The sequence below is a fragment of the Podarcis cretensis genome (genome assembly GCF_951804945.1).
Source record: "Podarcis cretensis genome assembly, chromosome: 7".
Classification (NCBI taxonomy): Eukaryota; Metazoa; Chordata; class Lepidosauria; order Squamata; family Lacertidae; genus Podarcis; species Podarcis cretensis.
In genome coordinates this window covers 61,095,289-61,121,847 of record NC_137176.1, presented here as the reverse complement: position 1 = coordinate 61,121,847, position 26,559 = coordinate 61,095,289, and the positions used below count along the sequence as shown (strand labels likewise).

Genomic DNA, 26,559 nt, shown 5'->3' with positions numbered 1-26,559 from the left:
GAGGCGAGGAAAGGGTGCCGGCGCTATTGCCGCCGCCGCCGCCGCCGCGCTGCGTCTCTCCGCCTCTGTCTCTGTCTCTCTCTCCCTCCCGGCCCGGGCCGGCGGCTCAGATAGAGGGAGGGAGGGAGGGAGGGAGGCGGATCCATCATGGCGTCTATGCAGGTGAGCAGCTTGCGGCGGCCAGGCTGGGGCGGCGTGTCCTTTCGTCCCCAGGTGTAGAGGGGGAGAAAGAGAGGGGGGACGGGGGGGGCAGAAAGAAGGCGGCGGGGCGGGCGGGGAAAGGAGGGAGGGAGGGAGGGAGGGCAGAGCGGCGGTTGGCGCGGGGGCGGCTCTCCTCTCGTGCCCCTGCTGCTGCTGCTGCTGCTGCGCTGCTTAGTTTCTGTGGATGCGGCTCCGGGGAGGAGGAGGAGGAGGAGGAAGAAGCGGCGGCTGTTGTGGCGTTTCCTGGGCGAGCGGCGGGAGGGACTCCGTATGAGGAACTTGGCGCCGGAGCGAGGGGAGCCTGGGAGCCGAGCGAGGGGTTGGGGAGAGGCCGAAGGGAAGCCCTTCCCTCAGCTGGGGCAAAAGCAGCCGGGCATTTATTGGGGGTCGCGGGTGGGGGGGGGGCGGGCTAGGTGCGCGCGCTCCAGGTTGGGCCGGTACCAGGAACCAGCAGGTGCGTGACCCCCGGCTCTTCTTCCCTTAGGTGTGGTTTAGGGCCGGGGTGGCTTGGCCGGGGCTGCTGCTGCTGCAGCTGCTTGGGAGGCAGGAGGAGGCGCCGGCGCCGGAGAGCTGAATGGGCCTTGCTGGCTTTTGCTGTGACAGCTCTAGTCGCACCTCAGGGTTTCCCTTTAAACTTCTCCCTTTTCTTCAGGGTAATTTTCAGGGCAGGGGTGATACGGGGCGGTTGTTTGGCGGGCGGGCGGGCGGGGGGGGGGCGATCCATGAGGGGATGATTTAAGGAGGAGGGTCGCTCAAAGTCAGGAAGTGTGGAAAGTCATTCTGACGTCCTTCTCCTTTTTTTTTTATTGCATACGTTAGTCACTGTATGTTTTGCTTTAGGAAGCAAAGCGGCGACGGTAGCGCCGTCCTCTGCCTGATGCTTTGACGTTTCTCTCTCTCTTTCTCTCCCGCTCCGCCCCCCACCCACCCCCTTCTCACCTATTGTGCCTTGTCCTTCAGACTTCAAAAAGGAGAGCAAGCTTGTTTGGTGTGAAATCTCCTGTTCAGATCTGTCCTTCACCCAAAGGTCCCGCAGTTCGCCCCACCACAGAGCTGCTCTGTGGGATTACTGATGTGATGGTGCATGAGAAGCAGTTTAGGAAAGATGCTAGGCTACGAAATCAACAAATCAGCACCATTTATTTATATCATTATTACCTCATGTGGTGGTATTGGGCTACAGCCCTTTGTAGACAAATTTATACAGTGGTACCTTGGTTTAAGAACAGCTTAGTTTATGGACAACTTGGATTAAGAACCCGGAAGAAGGTGTTTTGGTTTGTGAACTTTGCCTTGGAATAAGAACATGTTTCACTTCCTGCTGAGTGTGTTCCATTTGTAAATTGAGTCCCCCACTGCTATGGGAAAGTACGCCTTGGTTTAAGAATGCTTTGGTTTAAGAACGGACTTCAGGAACAGATTAAGTTTGTAAACCAAGGTACCACTGTACTCGGAGTAGACCCATTGAAATCAGTCATGTCCTATTGTCTTCAATGGCTCTACAACTCATAGAGGTTGACTTACAAGCTTGACCAGCTTAGACAAGTACATCATCCTATGAAATAGGGCTGCCTGTGAAAAACACATATTACAATACTAATGTCTTTTAATGTTCCACTGGGCTTTCTGTTGCTTTTGGATGAAAGCTGAAATAAGCAGTGCATCCAGTGTTGCGCCTTTTTTTAAAACAAAGAAACAAGGATTTATATACTGCTTAATCATCAAAACCTTTGAGCAGTCTACATAAAATATAAAACATAGGGCGATATGTATGTGATTTCAATTTTGAATTGATGTTAAAATATAAGAAGTACAGTAACTACATATTTTAATATCAAAGAACAAAGGATATTTTTAAATTATGTGAAGCAAGATTAAACAAAACATGCAGAACAGGCATCTAATGTTCCAAACAGATGGACAGACAAAAATCTAAACCTTATTTATATTCAGTTTAACTAATACCAGATTGGAGATTAAATTTGCTGATTTTTTTTCAAGAACTTGACTTGTAAAACTGCGTTGGAGCAGTTGGAGAATAGTTCTTTTAAATGAAGCCTTTTTTGGATTCACAGAACATTAATGTTTTTGTGAGTTCTCCCCACTCCATCACTACCACTCAGCTTCTTTTACATTTCCCTTAGCTTTTACACTGCAGAATGAGAACTTGCAAGTTTCTCAGTTCTGTGATCGTTAAAGTGCACTACTTTTAGTCACAATAGAAATTGTGTTGTATTTGTTCTAATTTCTTGGTAACTTTCTGGCATTGTGAAATTCAGCTCTTGTTTCTTATTGTGGATACTGTGGTGTCAGGGGTATTGATTAAACTTTTGGATAATATGCTAGGGATACCTTATTTCCCTAGGCAATTTGATCAGAGAATCAAGTGAAGGTATTTAACATCATTTCCAGCTTTCATGTCTGTATAGCAGTCTTGAACACTCTTGTATTCCGTTCAGTCTTAGGGAATAATTCATCTGATGACATACTTAATTTAAATGTGTAATTCATTCAATTATTGGTGTCACTTCCCTGTTTCCCAGGGTATACTGTATCTCAGGAGAGGGCTTGCCACTTTGGTCTTCTCTACTGTATCTAGTATGGGGCACTAGATATTTAGTAGCAAGAAATTGCCCAAAGAGGCCACATTTATAAAAGAATTCTGCATTTTCTATGGCACTGCACCAGTTTAATTGCCTAGAGCAGAACTAGAGCAGTCCTTACACCAGTCTATTGTCCCACCCTGCCTGAAGTCGTCAACTATTGTTCCTCTGCCTAAAAAATCTACAATCAGTAGTTTGAACGACTACAGACCAGTTGCACTGACTCCAATCATCATGAAGTGTTTTGAGAAACTGGTGCGCCGTCATATAATTTCCTGTCTTCCATCAACTTTTGACAACTACCAGTTTGCATACAGGGCAAATAGATCCACGGAAGACGCTATCACTATCACTCTCCATGCTGCTCTGTCCCATCTGGAGCAGCCGGGGAGTTATGTGAGGCTGCTGTTTGTGGATTTTAGCTCTGCTTTTAACACTATCCTCCCCCATAGACTGGTGTCCAAGCTAGAGGCGATTGGACTCTCCAACTCCACCTGTCTCTGGGTTTTGGATTTTTTGTCAGAACGTTCTCAGAGGGTTAGAGTGGGGTCACATATGTCCACAGCCCTTAGCCTTAACACCGGCTCACCACAGGGTTGTGTGTTGAGTCCCCTGCTCTATACTCTCTATACGTATGATTGTACAGCCATCTATCCCAGCAACAAAATCATCAAGTTTGCTGATGACACTACGGTGGTGGGGCTCATTTCAGGAGGGGATGAGTCCGCCTATCGGGACGAGGTGGAGCGGCTTTGTGTTTGGTGTGGAGAGAACAATCTGGCTCTTAATACGGCTAAGACCAAGGAATTGGTGGTGGATTACAGGAAAAAAAAGGCGGACATTCAGCCCTTGTATATCAAAGGGGAACGGGTGGAGAGGGTGGCGGAATTCAGGTTTTTGGGAGTGACTATCGATCAGGGCATGACTTGGAGCGCAAATACCACTGCTCTGGTGAAGAAGGCCCAGCAGAGAATTTATTTCCTCAGACTTTTAAAGAAGAACAATCTGAGTGAGAGACTGCTGGTGTCCTTCTACCGAGGCTCCATAGAGAGCATTCTCACATACTGTATTTGTGCCTGGTTCTCCAGTTGTACAGCTAGGAAGAGGAAGGTGCTCCAGAAGGTCATAACCACAGCCCAAAGGATTATTGGTCATCCTCTCCCATCTTTGGAAGAACTGTACGGTTCCCGTTGTCTTAGGAAAGCAAACAACATCCTGCAGGATGCATCTCACCCGGGATACAGTCTGTTTGCACTACTGCCTTCTGGCAGGAGATATAGAAACATCAAGTCAAGGACAAATAGACTGAAAAATAGTTTCTATCCAAGAGCTGTGGCCTTTTTAAATGCTGTAACTCGATAGTGTGACCTGGGAGTTTGATGGGTGTGGGTGTGGGTGTGGCTGGAATGTGGTTTGTTTGGTTGTTGTTGTTGTTTTGCTTTTGTTGTTTTTAAGGGATGGCATCCAATTTCGTTGCACTTGTGCAATGTTGCACTTGTGTAATGACAATAAAGAATCTATCTATCTATCTAACTTTTCATGTTGGTGACACACTTTTAGACATGCATCATTTCGCAACAGAGCAGTTCAGTTTTACAAGCAAATTGGTGATGAAACTAATTCCTTTCCAATCCCAAGGAATGTGGGGAACATTGTGCAGCACACCTACATACTGCAGCTGACACACTAAGGTGTCACAACACACAGTTTGGAAAGCTCTGGCCTAGAGAGCTAAACTTTTGTTTATTCTTTTGTGTTGCATGCAAGTCTCCTACTAGGCAAATAAAAAACAATAATGTTTGAATATTTAAAAACCAGCAGTTTAACTTGTGTGTGTTTCATAATCTATTTTACCACTTCTAGCTATTGAAGGTGGTGTCTAAGCAGGAAGTAAGCTAATCTTAGTGCAGTAGATGCATGATGGTACATTGATACATATCCCCATTCAGCCATGAAGTTTGCTAGATGGCCTAGGGTGACTAATTCTCGCTTAATTTTAACTGTGCTATTTTAAAAAAATCTGATGTGGCTTGTGTGTGTGTGTGTGTGTGGTATGTACACACACAGTGTATGTATAATACACTGAAATGAAATGCAGCTGAAGGAAAATAAGAAATGCATGTAGCATCATGAAATACCCACCTAATAATATGATGTAGCACTATGAGATTATGCTCTGCTCTGAACACATTTTAGGATTAAACAGTTTAGGATTGGAACATATGTCAAGAACTGACTCATTGTAATTGGACATGTGAAACCACATTGCTTTTTGGATTGGTTCAGATATAATGAGAAACCATAACCTTTCCTAGAATGGGAGTGAGTTGTTTTGTCATTAGGCATTCCTCTCTCCCTTGCCCTCCCCTTCCATGCACACAAGAAGGATATTAGAAAATTTCACTTCATTTTAAACAAACTAGTTTCCTGTAACATCTAGACTCAGTGAACTGTGGTGTTAAGAAAGATAAGTGGAATAGACAGGAACACACCATGCTTTCAAATTCTGACTTGTTCAAAACTATATTTTAAACAGTTCTCTGAGTTTCAACATAATGGAGAACTGCATCTTATGTGGAAGTTACATTCCTGGCCATCTTGCGTATAAGTAAAATTGTGTAAAGCTGGAACAACCCCTAGAATACCATCGTTGCAGTTACCGATGAGGGATGAATGCAGCTCTTAGTCTTCCCCCTCCTCTCTGTCACTGGATGATGCTTCAGATGATATTAGGACCAGGGGGTTGACTGGTAGCCAGAAGTGCTTGGTTGTGGTTCAGATCCAGAGGTGGGTTGCATGGCCACATCTAGCGCTGCTGGTGGTGGTTTCCTTGTGAGGAACATTATGATTGGTGGCTGCTGCTGTTGTGTCTTGAGCTTGTCAAACATTTCCTTGAGAGCATCTGTAATCCCATGGATGATCTTGAGGCTGTGCTCCATGGAAGGGTCAAACTCTGCAGTCGGATCATCTGTGTGCTTTATCACTTAGAAGAGTTGAGAAAATTGCTGGCTTATGCTTGCCATCCTCATCATCACATTCTGAACTTGATCTGACCAGTTCCTCTAGCTCTTCAATAGTCAATACCTCTTGACCCTCAATTAGTTCTCCCACTTCTTCCTGGATGAGGTCCACAAAACCACCACCACCCATTTGCCTGACCATCTTGCACAATGTTCTCCACCCCAATGGCAATGGTTGGAAATCCTTTGAAATTGTGTGTGCATTCCTTCCACAAGTTTCCCCAGCATGTATTCACTGTTTCAAGCTTGATTGCATCCACTGCCTGTTTGATGTAGGTGATGCAATGAGCAATGTAACCAGTGAAATCACACCTTGATCCAGAGGCCTGCTTCATAAATGTGGAAGCCACTCCTCTAAATGATATTGGTTACAGTACTTCTGAAATCCAACTAAACATGCACACTCTTGCTGTTTTAAGCAGACAAGATGGACAGTGTTCAAGTATAGACAATGTTGGTCTTGCTTCTCCAAGGAGAGTGTCCATGTCATCTTGGCCAACAGTTTGAAAGGTATGCACAGCATCTGACATCTCCCATTTTGTTTGAAAAATGAAGTCCAACTTGGAATGGATGCATGTAATTTTATCTGCATAATAGTCACAGTGGATCACCAAAGTTTCTGTTTCCTTCCTTGACAAATTGTAAGGGGGTTCACCACCCAGAATTGCTCTATTAGATGCCACTGAATACAGATTAGGCTGTTATGTTTGTATTCTTGTTACATTCTCAATTCCTTGGAAACCAAAGAGATACCTGAACTCTACAAATAAGTGTTTGGGAATAAATGGGTAATTTTTCTATTCCAAGGATCAGTCAGGACCATTACAGAACCACCAGGCATGTCAGTAGGAAAATCCAAAAGGACTTCAGGAATCCATTTGGCTTCATAAGCCTTCAGTGGAACTCAGTAAGCAAATTGGGAGAGGATAACCTCACCACCATCATCCAACCTATCTCTGTAATAATCAGCATCTTCATCCAGGATTAAATCCTGATGGCAGGAGTGTTACCATTCATCAGCCTAGCTTTCAGGAGAAGCACTTGCAAGCTTGATGAGTTGCAGTCATGTGTACCAGGAAATGTAGGGTTAAAGGAAGGATTTGAAAGAGAGAGAGCATGCAATGCCTTGTCTTCCCTTCACCTGACCTTTCCGATTCCCACTGTCGTATCTGCATCTGCCTAGGACTCTGCAAAAAGTAACACCATCAGCTCCAGTATCCCCCGTCTCCCTGCCTATCCAAATACATATTTAATGGGCATGCCTTCCAGTCCCAAAGGCAACCTCCTTTGGTGCTGTCCACTTCTAGGTCACCACCACTGGTGTCCTGCAGTAGGACTGGTTTTCAAAACCTTCCTCACAGGGCTGCTACAAATGTAGGCACAACTGGTGCTGATAGTAATGTCCTCACTGTGGAACTCCAGAATAAAATATACAAAAATGAAAGCAAGATAATAATACAAAACAGTGTGTGTGTGTGTGTGTGTGTAATTGTACTACCTCAGCAGGCAAAACTTCCAGAAATATCAATGAAAAAGACATAAAAGTAACCATCCCATCAAGGATACTGTCTAGCCAAATATACATTCCTCCCCACTACCAACTGCTTGCTTAGATTGTATACTTAGGCATCTGAGGCAGTCTTGTTCTCAGAACTAGCCAGACTGAAATGTGTCAGGGTGTTGGAGTACAACTCACATCAGCACCTGCTAGCGTGGCTAGTAGTCATGGAAGATGGGAACTGTAGCCCAATAATTTTTCATCTGAGGCGACTTTAAATTGGCCTGCTATCATTCACTCTGAGGGACTTGACCAGAAAAAGGAGAGTTGAAACTAAATGGAAGGTTTTTCCTGCAGGAAAGGGTAACTTTTCATTGTCTTTCAAAGAGGTACATGGGCATTTGTTATGAAATCGATAGGGACTCACCACAGTGATCCATGCGACGGTCATATCCAGGCTTGACTACTGTAATTCGCTCTACGTGGGGCTGCCCTTGAAGCTGACCCAGAAACTCCAGAGGGTGCAGAATGCTGCAGCGAGGCTCCTCACGGGGTCTCTGCCATGGGAGCATATTCACCCAGTGCTTTTCAAACTGCACTGGCTCCCAGTAGAGTACAGGGTCAGATTTAAGGTGCTTCTTTTGACCTTTAAAGCCCTTCACGGCCTAGGACCCTCGTACCTACGGGACCACCTCTCCCGGTATGCCCCACAGAGAGCCTCAAGGTCCATAAATAGAAACACCCTAGTGGTCCCGGGTCCTAAGGAAGTTAGATTGGCTTCAACCAGAGCCAGGGCCTTTTCAACTCTGGCTCCGGCCTGGTGGAACGCTCTGCCTCATGAGACCAGGGCCCTGCAGGATCTGATTTCTTTCTGCAGGGCCTATAAGACAGAGTTGTTCCGCCTGGCCTTTGGCTTGGAGCCAATTTGATTCCCTCCCTCCCTCTCTTTCTTTCTTTTTTCCTTCCTTCTCCTTCTGCGATGAGGCTACATTTTAATATTTTCATGTTTCAATATTTTAATGTTGTATTTTAATTTTGTTTTTAAGTTGTAATCATTCAACTTGTTTTTATTATTGCTTGTAAGCCGCTCTGAGCCCGGTTTTAGCTGGGGAGGGTGGGGTATAAATAAAAATTATTATTATTATTATATTATTAAAAACTATAAAGCACATTTAAAACAGTTCTAAACTATGCTGCCACTTCAAAGAGTGCTTTAAAAACTTCTGCATATGTAATCTTCATGTTGCATGTTAGAGCACATGATCTAAATATATGCCAAATGCTTAGTGTTAAATATTTGATAAAACTGTGATTGTATTCCAGTGGCAAAATCTATTTCCTTGAGTCTAGAAGGACACAGTGCCTTTGAGAAGAGATCTCTATAAGGTTTGCTGGAATCTGTTTTCTCCCCACACCCACCTCAGCAGTCCAGGGAATAGGAAGTCTGTGTGCATATCACATATCTCCATTCAACTTTGACTGTGCTCTCAAGTGACCGTGCTGGTGGTGGGATATGGTAGGCATTTGCAGACCTTCCATTCTCCATAGTAATACCTGTGTGCGTGTGCTGTGCGGTAAAAATAGAAGTCTGAGCTCTATAGGGATCTGTCTCCCTATGGATACTGTGTCCTTACATGAGAACAAATCATGCCTTGCTTTGCATTTGAAAGTAAAGCAAATTTATTAATAAAGTGTGTTGAATAAAGTGTTTTGAATGTAGTAGATATGAGAAGGCACAGATAGGGATGATATGTACCAGGATAACCTTAATTTTTACCTTCCAGCTTTCCTGTTTTCATAGTTGCTGACCCTGTATTTCAAGGCTGCCATAATTGTGTCTAATTTGTTACTGTCTAATCATTTTATACTGTATTCGACTTTTACAGAAACTTGTACTAATCCATTCATTTTGCTTCTAATTTCCTTTAAAGATTCTCTTTTTGCTAATAACCTAGTAATTTGGGTGTAAAAAGGGTGGGGTTGAATTCTTTCCCCTTGTTTTAAGTAAACAAATTAGTCATTTGTTACTTCTGTAACTCCTGAGTAGGTCTGTGATACAGTATAAAATAAGAGAATGCATTGGGGAACGACTGAAGCCTGAGCATTTTTTAAAAAATACCTATAAGTAAAGGACAAAACTTGTCTCTGCAGCTAGTGTGTAACTTGTGACTGCTGCTAGTGCTGCTACTGTTCTCTAGAAACAGAAATACCAATTATCAATGTAAATTTGTGGAAACTTCCTCTTCCGCTTATGTTTGGGGATTTCTTTTACAATGTAGCAACCTGCCAATGTTTGCTTCGTTGACATAAAATGTACAGTTCCTTTCCACATTAAAAGCCTGCACCTGAAATGAACAGAAGGACTATGTGTTCTTCAGTTGCAAGTTAGTGACTAACACCACAATCCAAACCATGGTTTAAGCTGCACAGCCCTAATTTCACTTACCTAGTAGTAAGCCCCATTGAATTAAATAGGACAAACTTTTGAGTTGACATGGTTAGAGTTAGGACATGGTTTAGGATTGCAGTATAATTTACAAGGTATTATGTACATTTTCATGCACTCTTTATGCTGGAGTCCCAGGGAAGAGTACAACAGTTAATTTAAACAGAAAAAGTACAAAATTTCAATTAAACAATAATTAAAATAGCAACAACACAATAAAATATGTTGGCAACCTTTTTTTTTTTTTTTAACATCACTATGCAAAACTCTTCATTGCCACCTAACCATGCTGTGTTGGTGGTTCGGATTTCAATTCCCCCCACTTCCTAGTATGATAAGGATCCAGGGCAGCATCTATTAATAGTATTTCCCTTTTCTTCCTGTTTTAGGCTTCCTGCACCTTTAAGCAAAGCCAGAATGCCAATATTAAGGGAAGTCTGCTTTGCATAATCTCTAAACCCAGTAAAATCTTGAGATAAATTTTAAAATAAAATCTCTAGCCCTCATTGTAACAAAGGAATTCTGAAGAGACTGAAGTTCAAAAAGGAAACTCTCCAGATGCAGGCCACAATAGTTTAATAGTTTAGGCACACTCAGGGCCTTCAAAACTCTCAGTGAACACCACCTCCCTGTGCCATAAAGCAGAAAGTCCCTCCATTTCTTATGTGGTTTCTCCTTACAGTATGGGTGACTATTTGTGAAATACAAGTCCCAAGTTCCACTGGCGATGCAGAGGTTGTGTTCCATTTCTTGACTACTTGGCTACATTTTTTTAAAAAGAAGCTGCTCATCACTCTGAATATTAATGCTATACACCACTATATGGAATTAATAGTACCAAAGGAAAATAAGTTGTTACACTTCTCAGAAGATGTTTCCAGAAATGTCATACAGAATTAAAAGTTTAGACCAGTGGCTTAGCATTGACACATGTCAGTCTTTTATGGTATGAATATTTTTTATAATTTTTTGACATGTATCATATAAGCTTTTTGGAATACTGTTTGTTGGTCAGCAGTAATATGTACCAAACAGTTACAACTGAAAGGAATATATTCTTTATGAAATATTTAAAAAGCTCTTCCTCCTTTCTTTTTTTAGAAGAGGCTACAGAAAGAACTGTTGGCTTTACAGAATGACCCACCGCCAGGAATGACTTTGAATGAAAAGAGTGTCCAGAATTCAATTACACAGTCAGTGTGTTTATATTTTCATAATTTCTTTTCTAGGTGAAACTGAAAATGGGCAGGATGTTGTGTTTTCCTAACAATATATTGTTTAAAAAATTGTGAGATGTACAATATCTGACCTATGCATGTACATTAATTATATTTGCAAGCTTGTTATAATATACTTATACATAGTTATTGACCTATGCATTTATATTAAATATATTTGCAAGTATGGTATAGTGTAAATATGGGGTTGTATCCAGTGCTACTGCACAGGGTTACCCTGGTGCAATGGGATTTGCATTTCCTCTCCTCAGGCCATGTGCCCCCAGGTCTGCTCTGAAGGGTCCCCTAACCCCTCTGAAGCAGATTTTGACAAAAGGGAGCAAACAGGAGAGAAAGAAGTTCATTGGGCTTGCAGAAGTCTCACGTGCCTGCTGAGCTGTAGCATTGGATATAGTCTATAGTAAGTATTGGATTCACACAATCAGCAGCAGGAGCTGTTCTGTTACTCTCAAAATAGTTGGGTGGCAGTAAAGTTACAGAAGTTTTCTTTATTTGTTATATTTATATCCTGCCTTTCCATAAAAAATGCCCAAGATGGCATTTTTAAATGAATAAATTAAGAATGTTCTGCTTTTTATCTAGTTTTGGGGCTGTTCATTCTAAATGGAGTCACAAAACTCCACAGTTGGAATGCAGACTGATTTTAAAGGTTTTCTTTCTTCTACCTTGTCATGTGAGGTACTGAAATAATTATAAAGTGAAAGGGCAAAAAACCTATGGACAATTGTTCTGTATTCTATAAACATTTGTGTTCATGTTTGTTGACTTATTTGAAGGGAGCTGTGGACACAGTTGTCAGTATAGCATCAAGGTGTCCAATATTCAGAACTGTACACATAGTTTACACAACTGAATTAGGAACTGCTTTCAGCAATGCATGGGTGACTGGCTGGTGCTGTCAGCTTCAAGTGATTTAGGTACAAACATTGCTCACTTGGAGACATGATTTACAAGGGCATCCCTTTTTATAGAAAAGAATGGTATGTGGTTCTGGTAGTTTTGTGAATATTGAGAACCCTTCAGCCTTTTTCTTTTCATGAAATAAGAAGTTCAGGTTTTGGGGTTGGCATCACAAAAGATTTCTTGCTATTGCCTCTAACTTTCAATAAAGTTAAATCTTAATTGCTCTTGATTAATTATGAATGTATTCATAATTTTTGTCAAAAGTACATCAGGACAGTAATTTACAATTTATATTCACAATTTAAACAAAAGCAGGTCTTGCTAGAATTGCAGTTTACCCCTCCCACTTTGAAATAGCTAATATTATTTGTTATTAGAAATTTGAAAGGGTTATAGTCCAAATTTGATATCAGGCACAGTTCTGCTGGCAGGTGGTGGTAGACTGAATGTACAATTCAGAGACTTCCTTTAAACATCGCCAAGGATTAGCTTATGCAATGGGACTTTTAAAGATTTTTTCTGTAAGCATTAGACCTTCATCAACATTGAAAGTTGCTTTTTGCCACTATGAGATTAAAAGAAGCACCCTTTTCAGTTAGGAAACAGATGCTTGCAAACTAGAACTCAAAGCCTCCACTATATATTTAGTTACTAATTTTTGTCTCTGTGTTGTGTAATTTATTTTATTTCCAAAGATGGATTGTAGACATGGAAGGTGCTCCTGGAACATTATATGAAGGGGAGAAATTTCAGCTGCTATTTAAATTCAGTAGTCGGTATCCATTTGACTCTCCTCAGGTAACTTACACTATCATATATTTAGTTTCAATTTTAAACCACTTGTGTAGCAAAAGTTGATTATACATTGATTACAGCTCATTGGGTGAAAGTCATTGCCACTCCAGCAGATATTGTGGAATTTCCCTTCTTCTCTCCTCCTGTTCTGGAGGGTTCCCCAATCCTGTGGAGCAGATTTTGGCACTACATGGGATGCTGAAGTGGGGAAGGGGAAGGCCTCTGTGCATAAGTGGGGTGCTTACAATTGGATATCACACATTGTGTTATCTCTTCAGAGAGCAATAAGAATATTTTTTTTTCTGGCAGTAAGTGCTGTTTTGTTTTTATTTATAATTTTCATTTATATACAGTATATAACAACAATTAGGTAAAGGTAAAGGTACCCCTGCCCGTACGGGCCAGTCTTGACAGACTCTGGGGTTGTGCGCCCATCTCACTTAAGAGGCCAGGGGCCAGCGCTGTCCGAAGACACTTCCGGGTCACGTGGCCAGCGTGACATCGCTGCTCTGGCGAGCCAGAGCCGCACACGGAAACGCCGTTTACCTTCCCGCTGGTAAGCGGTCCCTATTTATCTACTTGCACCCGGAGGTGCTTTCGAACTGCTAGGTTGGCAGGCGCTGGGACCGAGCAGCGGGAGCGCACCCCGCCGCAGGGATTCGAACCGCCGACCTTTCGATCGGCAAGTCCTAGGCGCTGAGGCTTTAACCCACAGCGCCACCTGCAATTATTCAATCATAATTTTAACATTTCAAACTCCAACTCACTACCCCCTCTTTCTGTGGTTCTTTACATTTCTTTTCATCTTCCTGCATACTCCAAATTATCTCAACATATTATTTTATATATCTATTCCCATATATATTTTGAAACTGCAGGTTTTTACATTAATCCTGCCAATGTGTTAATCTATTTACAGTTTGTTTGTAAATACTCAATAAACCATTTCCATTCCTTTCTAAAAAAAAAAAAAAAAAAAGTTAACTTGATTTCTTATTCTCCTGGTAGGTTCGCCATTTCTCCGTAGTCCATTAACTTCTGTATTCATTATTCTCATGTCAAGACCTCTTCTTCCTTCCATTTTTGGGCACATAACATTCTTGCAGCTGTGGCTGCATACATAAATAAATTTATATACGGTTTAGATAGTTCTGATCCCATAATTTCAAAAAAAAGCTTTTGGGTTTTTTTTAAAATAAATGTTATCTTTTTCAGTTAATTACATAACATCTCTCAGTAAGCTTTAACCTTATTACAAGGTACCATCCACATATGAAAAAGGTACCAACTTTCTCTTTACATTTTCAACACATATTCGATTTTGATTTATACATTTTTGCCAATTTACTATGTGTTAGGTACTATCTATATAGCAGTTTCATATAGTTTTCTCTTGAACTATAACATGCTGTAAATTTTATATCCACATTCCATAAACGTTCCTGTACATCCATTTCTACATTATGACTAATATTTGTTGCCCAATGTATCATTGAAGATTTCACTTGTTTGTTCTTTGTCTCCCAAGCAATAAGAATAGTTTAGTCATAAATTGAGCACCTGATTATCCACCATGGCAAATAATATTGACATTTTGAGTGCCATTCCTTGTTCCAGCAATTGACTGTGAACCATGCCTTATCTCTATGCATCATTCTTAGCACTCAGAGATTTGCCTTCATGGCCGTGACATAAAAATGGCTTGCTAACTGGATTAAAGTTTATATGTAACATGGCTAGCTGTTTTTCACTGAAACCTAAAAAATGCTGCACATATTCTGTGACATAACTGTATTTACATTAGAATAAACTTATAAACTCAGAAAAAAGCCAGTTTAGCCCTCTGAGGACTAGGGCAGTGTTTCCCAACCTTGTGCCTCCAGCTGTTTTTGAACTACAACTCCCATCATCCCTGACTAGCAAGACCAGTGGCAAGGGATGATGGGAATTGTAGTCCAAAAACAGCTGGAGGCACAAGGTTGGGAAACACTGGACTAGGGCATGTATACCCAGCTGCCCAACCCACTGCATGGGCCTGGTTAGGGACTTTCCTTTTGTGGACTGCTTTTCAATGAGGTCTGCCTGGCATGTTCGTTGACATCTTTTTGGTGCTAGGTAAAATACTACAGTACCTTTTTTTCTTAGACCATGATGACGTTATTCACTATTAGTGTGCTGCCACAGTTTTCTGCTTTTGTTACTGAGGGTGAGAAGCTTTGTGTATTTTTCATGAATAGCATGTGCTTTTATGTGAATGTGTTGCTGTTATAATGTATTTTTACTTTTGCTCATGTATTGAAATATGATGTAAATTGATTGGACACCTTATTATGTAACAAGTGGTCAACCAGTTTGATAATTAAACAATATCCTTATCTTGGGCAAAATAAATAAATAGTAAAATCTGTGTTGTGTGCATGGAATAAAAGGAAGATCTGAAATCATACCTTAGGAATTATTCTATATGGAAAAGAAGAAGAGAAATTCCATTTATTACATAGTGGATGACCAAGTGATAGACTTTAAAACCGACATATTACAAGATAGTAGGATGTAATTTATGCTTTTTTCCAAAATTGGAAAAGGAATAATGAGTATGGATTATTTAGTTTGGTTGAAATTACCGTATTTTTTGCACCACAACACTCACTTTTTTCCTCCTAGAAAGTAAGGGGAAATGTCTGTGCGTGTTATGGAGGGAATGCCTACGGGTGGCGGGGGGGATCTGCTGCAGTCGTGAGCAGAGGATCCATGGTTCCCCTTCCTTCCCTCCTCCGTGGCTCGCTTTGAAACAGCAAAGCAGGAGAAGAGCTGCTGAGTGGGGAGGAGAGAGGGACAGAGAGCCTGCTTCTTTAAAGGAGCAAAGCGGGAGAGGAGAGGAGCCTTCTCCCCTTAAACCCCTCTTCTGCATTATTAGCAGCATCCTTCTCCACACATCTCACTTGTGCTCCTTGTCCCTTGAGTGCTTTTCCTTCCCTCCCCACTTAAAACGTGGTTACAAAGCACGGATCCACATGGATCCTCAGGATTTTTGCACTGGGTCACCCCAAATTCACCATCAGATCACATAGCATGTCCATGGCTACATCTTGCACCAAAAAAATCACGCACCCACTGTTGCCTGGGGCCGCAGTGGTGCAAAAATGTGGTTACAAAGCATGGATCCACATGGATCCTCAGGATTTTTGCATTGGGCTACTCCAAACTCACTGTCAGATCACGTCTGTGGCCACAGCATGAACCACAAAAATCATAAATCCACTGTTTTGTTTAGAATATTTTTTTTCTTGTTTTCCTCCTCTAAAAATTACGTGTGTGTTATGGTCAGATGCGTGTTATAGAGCAAAAAATACGGTATGTCTTTTCATAAGGCTTATGTTTTGGTCCAATAACTGATGTCATAAAACATGGAAGTTATATAAACTGTGTAATTTCCCTCTCAAATTAAGTAAATCTTAGCTGATGTTATATATAGATATATATATATATATACTGTCAATAAAATGCTAATATATTAATTCTTTATTTTATTTTTAGGTCATGTTTACTGGTGAAAATATTCCCATTCATCCTCATGTTTATAGCAATGGTCATATCTGTTTATCTATTCTAACAGAAGACTGGTCTCCAGCTCTTTCAGTGCAATCAGTTTGTCTTAGCATTATTAGCATGCTTTCCAGCTGCAAAGAAAAGGTAAGTCTTTAGAAATAGCCTTGTGATACTACGAAAACCTCCCATTCTAAAACTGAGGTTTTATTGATACTTATTAATTTTCCCTTTCTAAGCGTGATGGAATAGTTTAGTAGTTCTAAGTTAAGTGATATACTGGAACTGAAGGTCAAATGAGTCAATATTTACTGGGGGGGAAATATTTCTGTTGAATAACTGTTACTGCAATAATAGGGTTTTGTGTAGAAGAAAGGCAATTGCTTTTCTAATGCAGTAAATAACAAACATTGGGACTGAATAGTGTATATACCAATTTCAGTTACTGAATTAGTTCATGTAACAAAAAGGAGTGTCAGAATATAGCAGAATGCACTTAGTCTGCTCTCCAGTGCACTTAAAGGTAAAGGTAAAGGTACCCCTGCCCGTACGGGCCAGTCTTGACAGACTCTGGGGTTGTGCGCCCATCTCACTTAAGAGGCCAGGGGCCAGCGCTGTCCGGAGACACTTCCGGGTCACGTGGCCAGCGTGACATCGCTGCTCTGGCGAGCCAGAGCCGCACACGGAAACGCCGTTTACCTTCCCGCTGGTAAGCGGTCCCTATTTATCTACTTGCACCCAGAGGTGCTTTCGAACTGCTAGGTTGGCAGGCGCTGGGACCGAGCAGCGGGAGCGCACCCCGCCGCAGGGATTCGAACCGCCGACCTTTCGATCGGCAAGTCCTAGGCGCTGAGGCTTTAACCCACAGCGCCACCTGCGTCCCCTCTCCAGTGCACTTACTTGGGATTAAAAGCCCCATTTAACTCAGGGAGATTTACTTCTGAGTAAATGTGTGTAGATTATTGCACTGTGAGGTATGCAAACATTTTATTGAATAATAATTTGGTGTCTATTCAGACAAATGCTAGAATGCTAACCTATGTTAGTTTATTTCAGCAAACATAAATTATAGCACCTTGAAAGTTTAAAAAAATTATTATGTGCAAACAGTCAAAGACAAGAGCCTACATGATTATCATGCATCTCAAGTTCACTTTTATTCCACTGAATCTTTATTGCATAGGTAAAATAACCCTTTCTGCTTCAAAACCATTAAGTTTGCAGCATGATCAGAGGGTATTTTGACTTTTCAAGCTGGCAAGAGTTGGAGAAGAAGAAAGCTCCTAAATGTCAAGTTTGCTTATCATTGCTATTAATGCCTTTTTTGCTTGTATGTATAATCTTATACTGTATATCAGAAATATACTGATTTGATGGGCCTTTATTGCAGAGACGACCACCTGATAATTCATTTTATGTAAGAACATGTAACAAGAATCCAAAGAAAACAAAATGGTGGTATCATGGTATGTATTGACCTTGAAGAAATAAGCAATGCATCTAAGAGCATTTGAAGTTCCTGGGAATAACAGTGGTTAGATTTGCTTTGCTGAACACAATACTGTATGTGAGGAAGAGTGATAGCTTAATGGTAGAGCACTTGCATGCTATGTTGAAAGCCCCAGGTTCAATCCTTTGCTGCACTAGTAACAGGTTTAGTTAGAAAAAACCTATGCCTGAGATTGTGGAAAACTGCTGGCAGTGAGTGGACACAGTATTATCATATTTGGTATAAGGCAGCACTTTGTATCCTGGGTGGTCTTCAATTGAGTTTTACTCAGAGTAGATCGGTTAAAACTTAGTCATGTTCATTAATTCCAATGGGTCTGCTCTGAGTAAAATTTCATTGAAGGCCACCCATGTATCCTATGTAAAAATAAGCCTCTGATATCCACAGAAATTGAATTGGATCTGGGCTGCAGCTAACTGGTGGAATTCTGCTTTTACCAGAGGAAGCAAGGAGGCGAGGCAGTTTCTACTAATTTCTGCTTTCCTGTGCCTCCTGAAAATCTGGGGGTTGGGGTATCCTCTGGAATAACATGAGAGACTGCATGGCTACACTGCAGCAGGAAGGGGAAATTGGCAATAATTAGTTCCTCCCCCCCTTCCACCAGCAGGGAGCTTCTGCTGGATCTCTGTCCCTTCTGCAAAGTGCAACAGGCCTTCTGTCTGTGGAATGGCCAGTTTGGAACCAACTCAACAAGGCCGTAACACTAGAACCCTCCCAGTCCCCAGCCAAGTTGCGAAACATACAAAGAGTCCCCCTTTATTTTAGGTGTATGTAAGGAGTTGCTGGTCATGATATATATGGGTACCACATACAGTGGTGCCCCGCAAGACGAATGCCTCGCAAGACGAAAAACCCGCTAGACGAAAGGGTTTTCTGTTTTGGAGGCGCTTCGCAAAACGAATTTCCCTATGGGCTTGCTTCGCAAGACGAAATGTCTTGCGAGTTTTTCCGACTTTTTTCCCTCCCCCCCCTTTTTCTAAGCCGCTAAGCGCTTATCTGCTTATCCGCTAAGCTGATAAGCCGCTAAAAGCCGCTAATAGCGCTAATCCGCTAAGCCGTCAATGGGCTTGCTTCGCAAGACGAAAAAACCGCTAGACGAAGAGAATCGCGGAACGGATTCTTTTCGTCTTGCGAGGCACCACTGTACATTGGACTGTATCCAACTGCACGAGGACTTCCACTTATGCAATTCCCTTTCCTCTCCCCATGTGCTGCTTCAAAATCTCCTTCCTCACTGTGCAAGCCAGGAGGGTAATGAGAGAAAAGGTTTCAGAGCATCTTATCAGAGATAATAATATCTGCTGTGGCTGGACTTGTATGGGATCAAGAGCAGAACCTAGTGGAATTCTTAACCTTTTTTCCTTGAAAATCTAGGTCCCATGGCAATGATAGAGGGAGGAACTGTTGTTTGAGGAAAAGCAAGCCTAAAATCTGCTTTGGTTCATAGTTCTTTGCATATCAGCCTTAATTTATTTAAACAGAACAAAGCAATACATTGGTTCAGATTATGTCGTCTGTCTTTCCAGAATCTGTAGTTTTTCATAATTTCCCAGGGTTCTTTATCGAACAAGCAAATCAGTATATGTTGATCTTGTTACCATATGTGCTGGTAGGTGATATTTTGGCCTTAAATAACTTTGTAGATTTGGACATCAATATATGTTTAGTACATAATTTTGTTTTTGTTTTGCTTTAAAGATGACACTTGTTGATGCCACCATTTTGTGATACTCCTAACAGAAGATAGTCCTACTGAGAAAATGAGCACTTTGATCATTCAGTCTTTGAACTTTTAACCTCTGACTGGAAGTGACAAATAGGCAATGAAGACTACTTCCCTTGACTGCATTTTTACTGGTGTGCATCCTGGGCGCATGTTGATCGCTGGTTCAGTCCATGCTACTGATGTGCTTTTCTTAGTCATACAGTATTAATGCAGGTGTTAGAAAATGTCAGAATTCAATCTTTAAAATTTTTGGGAGAATTCCAGGTCTTCATGTATTGTGCAATAATAAGAATTTATTGACGGTTTTTGGTGTACCCATTGCCGGCAAAAGATTGTATCAGGAAACTTATACCCCTGTCACAAGAAAAGTTAGGTGCATGATAGGGCCTATAAAAAGTTTGTAAGTATATCGGGATTATAAAGTAACCTATCTTTACTTTGAAAGCCACCTAATTGTTTAGATTTGGATTCTGTGCACTGTGATCATAAAACTAGCAGCGTGAGTTGAAACATGCTTACCTAAAGAACTAATAAGATCATTGCATATTTACTGAACTCTCAATGTTTTCACAATGAATCCCCCCCCCCCAAAGTTATATCAGCAGAGAGGTACGTACTATGTTATAGCCCTATGGTAAAATGGATACCTTTTGTGTGTGTATTATATTTCTGAAACAAAGGTATGAATAAAATAGAGTAGGGGTGATTTAATCAAGGCAAACTTTGTTCTGAAAATGGGAACAGACGGCAGTGACAAAACTGAATTTGCTGCAGTCCATGATTGGGCTTTGTTAATATGTACACTAGAGCTGTTTTCCAAGTAGATTGCACACTGTTATTTCATACTAGCCTTCAGCATGAGCCCTGTTGCCTACACAATATTTCATGTATTTATACGTTTGAATATTTTTGTTTGAGTTCACTGTTTCTTTTGTTGTGTTGTATGTCATATTTGAATGTTACAAAACAATATTTTCACGGAAAAGCTGTCAGAAGATATTTTCTTGTAAATTATTTCTTTACCTTGTAAACATTTATCTTGTCTTCTAATCCTGTACTATAAAGGAAGAAATACATTTTGGACAGAGACGAACTGTTTTGACAAAAAAGTGTGGATCTTTTTATTTAAGTTTAGACAAAAGTATATTTTTCTTACCTTGTCCCATACAGCCATAGCAATTTTTCCAGGTTTTCTCCTTCAAAGATCTGCCTACAACTAGATTTACCTTTTATATAGAAAAACAATTGTTAAACAATAGTGAATTGTTCTTCACCTCTGTGTAATTTTATGATACTGCATCTAGGCTGTCTTTTTAGGAAGCACTGATGTGTCTTTTATAAACTTACTACCTTTACACATATGCAAACTTTCTATTTCAAAGCTCTTTTTAATGTTGCCTTATTGCACTAAAAAGAAAATCAAACCTAGTAGTCAATAAATGAATGAATGTCTGAATTGAGTACAACTCTTACTTGATTTTTAAAGTAAGAACCAGGTCAGCTTAGCTTAAAAGAACCTACTAGGATTGGCTGAAGATATTCTAGCGTTTTTTTTTACTGCTGTGTTGTAACTTACAATTTTTATAGATATGTACATACTACTGTATCTTCTCTAATATTTAAAACAAATATAATCATTAAACTCAGGGGTGGGTACAATTCAAATGGAAGAAAATAAGTGTTCTGTATTGGCACTGAATTACAAACTATCAATTTGGTAGGGCTGTTTTAAACAAGAAATTGTTATGTTTTCTATTTTGAGGGAAACTTTATTGGCTTCTTAATCAAAAGTGAATAGATGCTGTGGGTATAAACTTGTATGTAGATGTTCATAGTCCTCCTTTAAAAAATGAGAAGTATCACTCTTCAATTTCTGTTCAAGCCAAAAAAAAAAAATACTGAGGGATTGGAAGGTGTATATCTCTTTATAATTTTCTCCTATATTTTTACTTGTAAATTAATTTATAACAATCCATTAAGAGATGTATACATACTGATAGTATGCATGAGCAGTAACCACTGAATATTTAATCAGCATCTTCATATTTGCATAAATCACCTAAGGAATGTTGGAAAACTGTGTTGGAAAACTGTGTTTTTTTCTTCCGTAAAGCAGATTTACATAATTAATCATGTCAATCTGTTCTCTTAATCCACAGTGAAGGAACACCTTCATAGATCTGAAACTTTAGATTACTTTGTCCATCTAAAAGACTAATGTAATTGTTCCCACACTGTGGATTATGTTACAGCATAATTGTTGAAAAGGATGTTAATGTCCATTCTTAAAAACAATCCATGCACATATTTTCATTTATATAAATATCACAGTATGGATTAAATACAAATTCCTAAACAAAAAATTAAGTATCTGGGTGTTTTTACGCTACTGCTGTGTTCAAAGAACTTGATTGTTATCTAAAAATACTATTAATCGTAATTTAAATCAGGAATAGGCAATCACAAACATAAGACTTCATATTAACAATGGAGTTCTTCTTGCTTTTGTGTTGGATGAAATTACTTGCTTCAGCAATGAAAATTGTTTCATAAGAATTGACCTGCAGGATCAGACCAAAGGCTCATGTAATCCAGCATCCCACCTCCTGCATTAGCCAACCAGATGCTTCTGGGAAGCCAGCAAGCAGGATGTGAAGGCAATAACCCACATCTAGTGCTGCAGCCCCAGCATCTTTCAGCTGGTGACTTGCTGTCTTCAAACCTGGAGGTAGCATATTCCATTATGACTAGTAGAAATTGACAGTCCTATCCTCCGCTAACTTGTCTAAACATCTTTCAAAGTTATCTTAGCTGCTGGTCATCTCCATATATTATGGCAGCAAATTCCATGAATTAATATGTACTGTGTATGTTCTGCTAATCTATACCATTGGATAACCTTGTGCGTTATGGAAGTGGGAGAAAAAAGCTTATCTCTACCCATTTTATCTGCACACATATTGGCTGCAACCCATCAAATGGGTGGGGTATTATTATTATTATTATTTTCTCCCTGCTAATCAGCTTTTTTTGCCCTAAACTTAAATGACACAGACACTTAAGCTTTCTATTTTGGGAAAGGTGCTCCAGCCTCTGATCATTTGGCTTCCCTTTCCCCAGCTTTGGGTTGCTCTTTTTGAAATCAGCTGACCAAAACAGTTCACACTATTCTAAATGTGGTTGAACCATAGATTTTATATAAGTAATACTGAATTTTAAATTTTTCATATCTCTTTCCTGAAACTCCTTAGCATGGAATTTGCATTTTTAACAGTTGCTGCACACATGGGTGAAGTTAGGAGCTCTTGACCCAATGTGCACTCATATTGAATTGCATTTGCTATGTTATGCCCGTTCTCCCAGTTTGGAGAAGTCCTTTTAGAGCTCCTCACAATCTATTTTCATTTTATCACGTGGAATAATTTGATGTGATCAGAAAGCTTGGCCATCTCACTATTCATCCCTATCTCCAGAGGACTTATTTTAAAACCATTTGTGTCAATACAAATCATCTCGGGACATCACTTCTAACCTTTCATTGTGAAAACTGTCTGTTCCTCTCTGCTTCCTGCTCTATACCAGCACAGCAGATGCCAATCCATACAAGGACTTGCCTTCTTATCCTGTCACTGCTAAATTTACTTAGAAATTCTACTCAATCACTGCTAACTTCACATTGGAATTCTACCCTATTCACATGCTTTTTGGGATTCATAAGAAATCTGTCATATTGGTAAGGCATGCCTTTCCTTTACAGAAGCCATCCTTATTCTGCAGCAAGACTGTACTTATATATGTTTACTAATTTTAGCTTTAAAAATACGTTACCCAAATTTACCTGGAACAGACATCAAAATAACTATTCAGTTATTTCCTGGATCTCTTCCTGTATGATATGCAGACTCGGAGATTTGCTAATCATTAACTCGTCAGTAACTCCTTCAGCTTCTCTTGGCACCTTTGACTCCGTCCTTCAGATTCACTCACTCCTCAGGAAAAGAAACCTGTCCATATATAGTATCCACCTTTCCACTTCTGCAGTGAAGATGCAAATACTTTGTTCAGTTTTTCTGTATTACCTCTCAACCTATCCCTACCCCCCTTGCCCTCTAAGATCCAAACAACTCCCTAGCTAATTTCCTGATTCTGATACATTTAAATGAGTTGTTTTCTTTCTTAATGTTTTTAAACAATATGTTCCTGAGATTCCTTTTCCCTACTTGCCTGTCAACTTGTATGTATTTTGCCAAAATCTGTGCACCCAGCCCTGGCTTTGCCCTACATTATCATTCCTTCCAATGAAGACTTTCTTTTATAGCATCCTTGACAGACTCTGCTTCTTAACTATACTGACATCTTCCTGGACGCCATGCCTTTCATACAACCTGTGGTGTACCTTTTATCTGAACTTTGGTTCTTGCAGTTTTAAAACGCCTGCAAGCCCTTTCAATGAAGTTAATCCGCTTGAATCTTCCTTTCAACTTCTTTTTAAGTACATCAACTCATATATTTTTTAAAGAAGTGTCTCTTCAAGTTAAAGAGAACTTGGAACAGTTTACAATTCAAGAGAAATAGAATCTCAATTTGCATCTGAGGGTCAGCATGCATGTAGACTGAATTATTGAGAATAACGTGTCTGAAGTAACAAATACCTTTTGAATTGTGTGTGTTCCTTAAAACTGCAGGAGGACACACATCTTTTGTGGGGGTTAAAAAGCATGAGGTGGTGAGCAAATGATTTCACTTTAATTGGTGGTCTTGTGTAGTGCTGGCTTCATTAATGTGCTGAATGCCCTGTGGGTATACTTGCAGAAAAGCAGCAGTTAAGCAGTAGAACTGTAAAATTGCTTGTCTGTTCTGGTCAATAATAAAACAGTTCAAAATTCATGCCATGAAAACATTGTTCTTCAAAACCTTTAGGAATGTTTTTGAACGTAAAACTGGAGAAAGGAAGAGATAATTAGGCTATTGTCAATGATGTTTTACGAAGTGCAATCCCATTCATGCATACTCAGAATGGTGTCCCATCGAGTTCAATAGAACTTACCCCCTAAGTAACTATGTGTAGAATTGCAGTGTAATCTTAACCATGTCTACTCAGAAGCAAGTCTTACTGATTTCAACGCAGCTTGCACTCAGATACGTGGGGCTAGGTTTGCAGTGTAAATTGTGAAGTTGCACTGAAAAATCCTTTCTTTAGAAGGTCAACTCAGTTGTGATATTTTCTGCAAGTAGAACAATTGAACTAATTTATTGAAATGTAGTCTGTTTCTTTATGTATAAAATTATCTGTGTTTGAAACATTCCTATTCCTCAATAAAGTACTTTTTCAAACAGAGCACCAATTCTGTCTAGGTGCCAATTACAAGGATGACAACTTCAATACTAAGAACTCCAATTTTGTTCAGGAATAAGGATATAGTTCATGTCAACAAAAGCCCATAAATTGTCTACATCTGTGCAGGTATGCAGATATCTATGCAATCATTTGCTGTACTAAAAAGATGTTCCTTGTTAGAGTCCATATTTGTTATTTTCCTAGGACCTGTTCTCTTTATTGAAGGAGATACACAGCAAAGGCAACAAGTTGGATTATAACCTTTCATATTCTTACATTGTTTTTAGGCTTTTAGTGATAATGTATGCCACAAGTCTGCCTAAGAAATATGTTTACTGAGAATGACGCCCTAATGCCTGCAACTGGACCCATGTTATCAGGCTTCTCTCTGTCCACTAAATGCTTCTCAGCTGTGTGGTTCAGCAAGTAAGTCTGGAAGACCAGGAATTATAGCAGTGACAGAAAAACAAGGGAGGTGTTTTCTTCAGGAAAAAAGTCACAGAATTGAAATTACAGTGTTGCTATCTGAAAGTATGGCTGGGCAAGAGTACTGAAGCAAGTTAAATATGGAATTAAAGCTCTTTATTTTATAAACACAATGCTATCAAATAGGACAAATCTACAATGAATTGAAAAATGAGGAGGAAGGCATGCCCACTGAAATCAATGTAGTCTTGAATAATTTTAAGTCCATTGATTTCAATGAGACTGCTCTGCAAATTAATTAGGTATCACCCTAATATATTTATTTTAGAAGTGCTCTTAATAAATGCATGGATTCGTACATAGACTCGATTCATTCTGCAAAAGTTATATTTTGGCACACATTCATCAGAAGTCATCACTAGAGCCTTGTGTACAGGTCCATTACTGGACACAGCACTGCACTTCTCAGTACCAGTCATATTGCTGAGCAGACATTTATAAAATGGTGAGCATGTGCTCCTTGCACAACAGCATTTTATTTACTTGTAGTGAGCACATGATATTTCAAATACAACTGTTAGGATCAATACATCCCCCAAAAACCTATTGACTACCCATTCCATTGCTTGACAGTTTGCCACCTTCAGGAACGAGTGGCTGGCAAAAACTTTTCTTTGTTGAAGACTTTCTCTGGCAAAGTTTGGGTTTTGATGGAGGAGAGAATGATGGAGAAGCAATATCTAGAACTACTTTGGAGATTGGGTGGGGGAGACAAGACAAGGGCCTGGCCTCTTCAGAGTGGCCTGTCATTAGCTAGGTCCTGGTGATTAGTTTTCTGTCAAGCGGAGCCCTTTTCTTCTAGACTAGCCCTACCATTAGGGAGTGTGAGATGGCTGCCTCATATCTCAGATTCTGAAAGATGGCAGCAGCCCCCGGCTAGTCCTCCTAAGTCATTTGATTCTACATGCAACTTTAGTAACATGTATTGTTACCCACCTTTAATCATAAGGCTCCAGGGCGGGTTGCAACAATTAAAACACAGTGTTAAAAACACTTTCAAACAATTTATCACCCGCTGGGATGGGGGTCTGTAGGAAAGAAAGCAGTCTTTCAGGAATTTGGGACATCAGTGGCGTAGCGTGGGTTGTCAGCACCCGGGGCAAGGCAAGTAATTTGCGCCCCCTAACCCATGGATTTGCGCCCCCTAACCCGTGGATTTGCGCCCCCTAACCCTAACCCCCAGACATTGCGCCCGGTGCGGCCGGCCCCCCCTGCACCCCCCACGCTACGCCACTGTGGGACATGAGTT

General features: G+C 40.4%; 1 protein-coding gene and 1 long non-coding RNA gene across 4 annotated transcripts; one reads left to right on the top strand and one right to left on the bottom strand.

Annotated features, from left to right (window-relative positions):
• Positions 1 to 24,824, top strand: UBE2W (ubiquitin conjugating enzyme E2 W). Of its 3 annotated transcripts, XM_079983213.1 has the most exons (7): positions 6,261 to 6,334; positions 6,632 to 6,731; positions 10,870 to 10,961; positions 12,605 to 12,707; positions 16,242 to 16,397; positions 17,641 to 17,716; positions 19,459 to 24,824. In XM_079983213.1, the coding sequence occupies exons 1-7, from the start codon at positions 6,276 to 6,278 to the stop codon at positions 19,470 to 19,472; spliced, it is 600 nt and encodes a 199-aa protein (XP_079839339.1). In that variant the 5' UTR covers positions 6,261 to 6,275; the 3' UTR covers positions 19,473 to 24,824. The 3 variants fall into 3 exon arrangements, with proteins under 3 accessions (XP_079839340.1, XP_079839339.1, XP_079839341.1); XM_079983214.1 differs by lacking the exons at positions 6,261 to 6,334; positions 6,632 to 6,731 and adding an exon at positions 1 to 162; XM_079983215.1 differs by lacking the exons at positions 6,261 to 6,334; positions 6,632 to 6,731 and adding an exon at positions 8,819 to 8,838.
• LOC307219763 lies at positions 13,562 to 23,459 on the bottom strand. Its single transcript, XR_013840522.1, has 3 exons — positions 23,325 to 23,459; positions 20,643 to 20,712; positions 13,562 to 13,816 (listed from the first exon to the last, which is right to left on the bottom strand). It is a non-coding gene; the product is annotated as an uncharacterized lncRNA (long non-coding RNA).
• Positions 24,825 to 26,559: the final 1,735 nt, after the last annotated feature.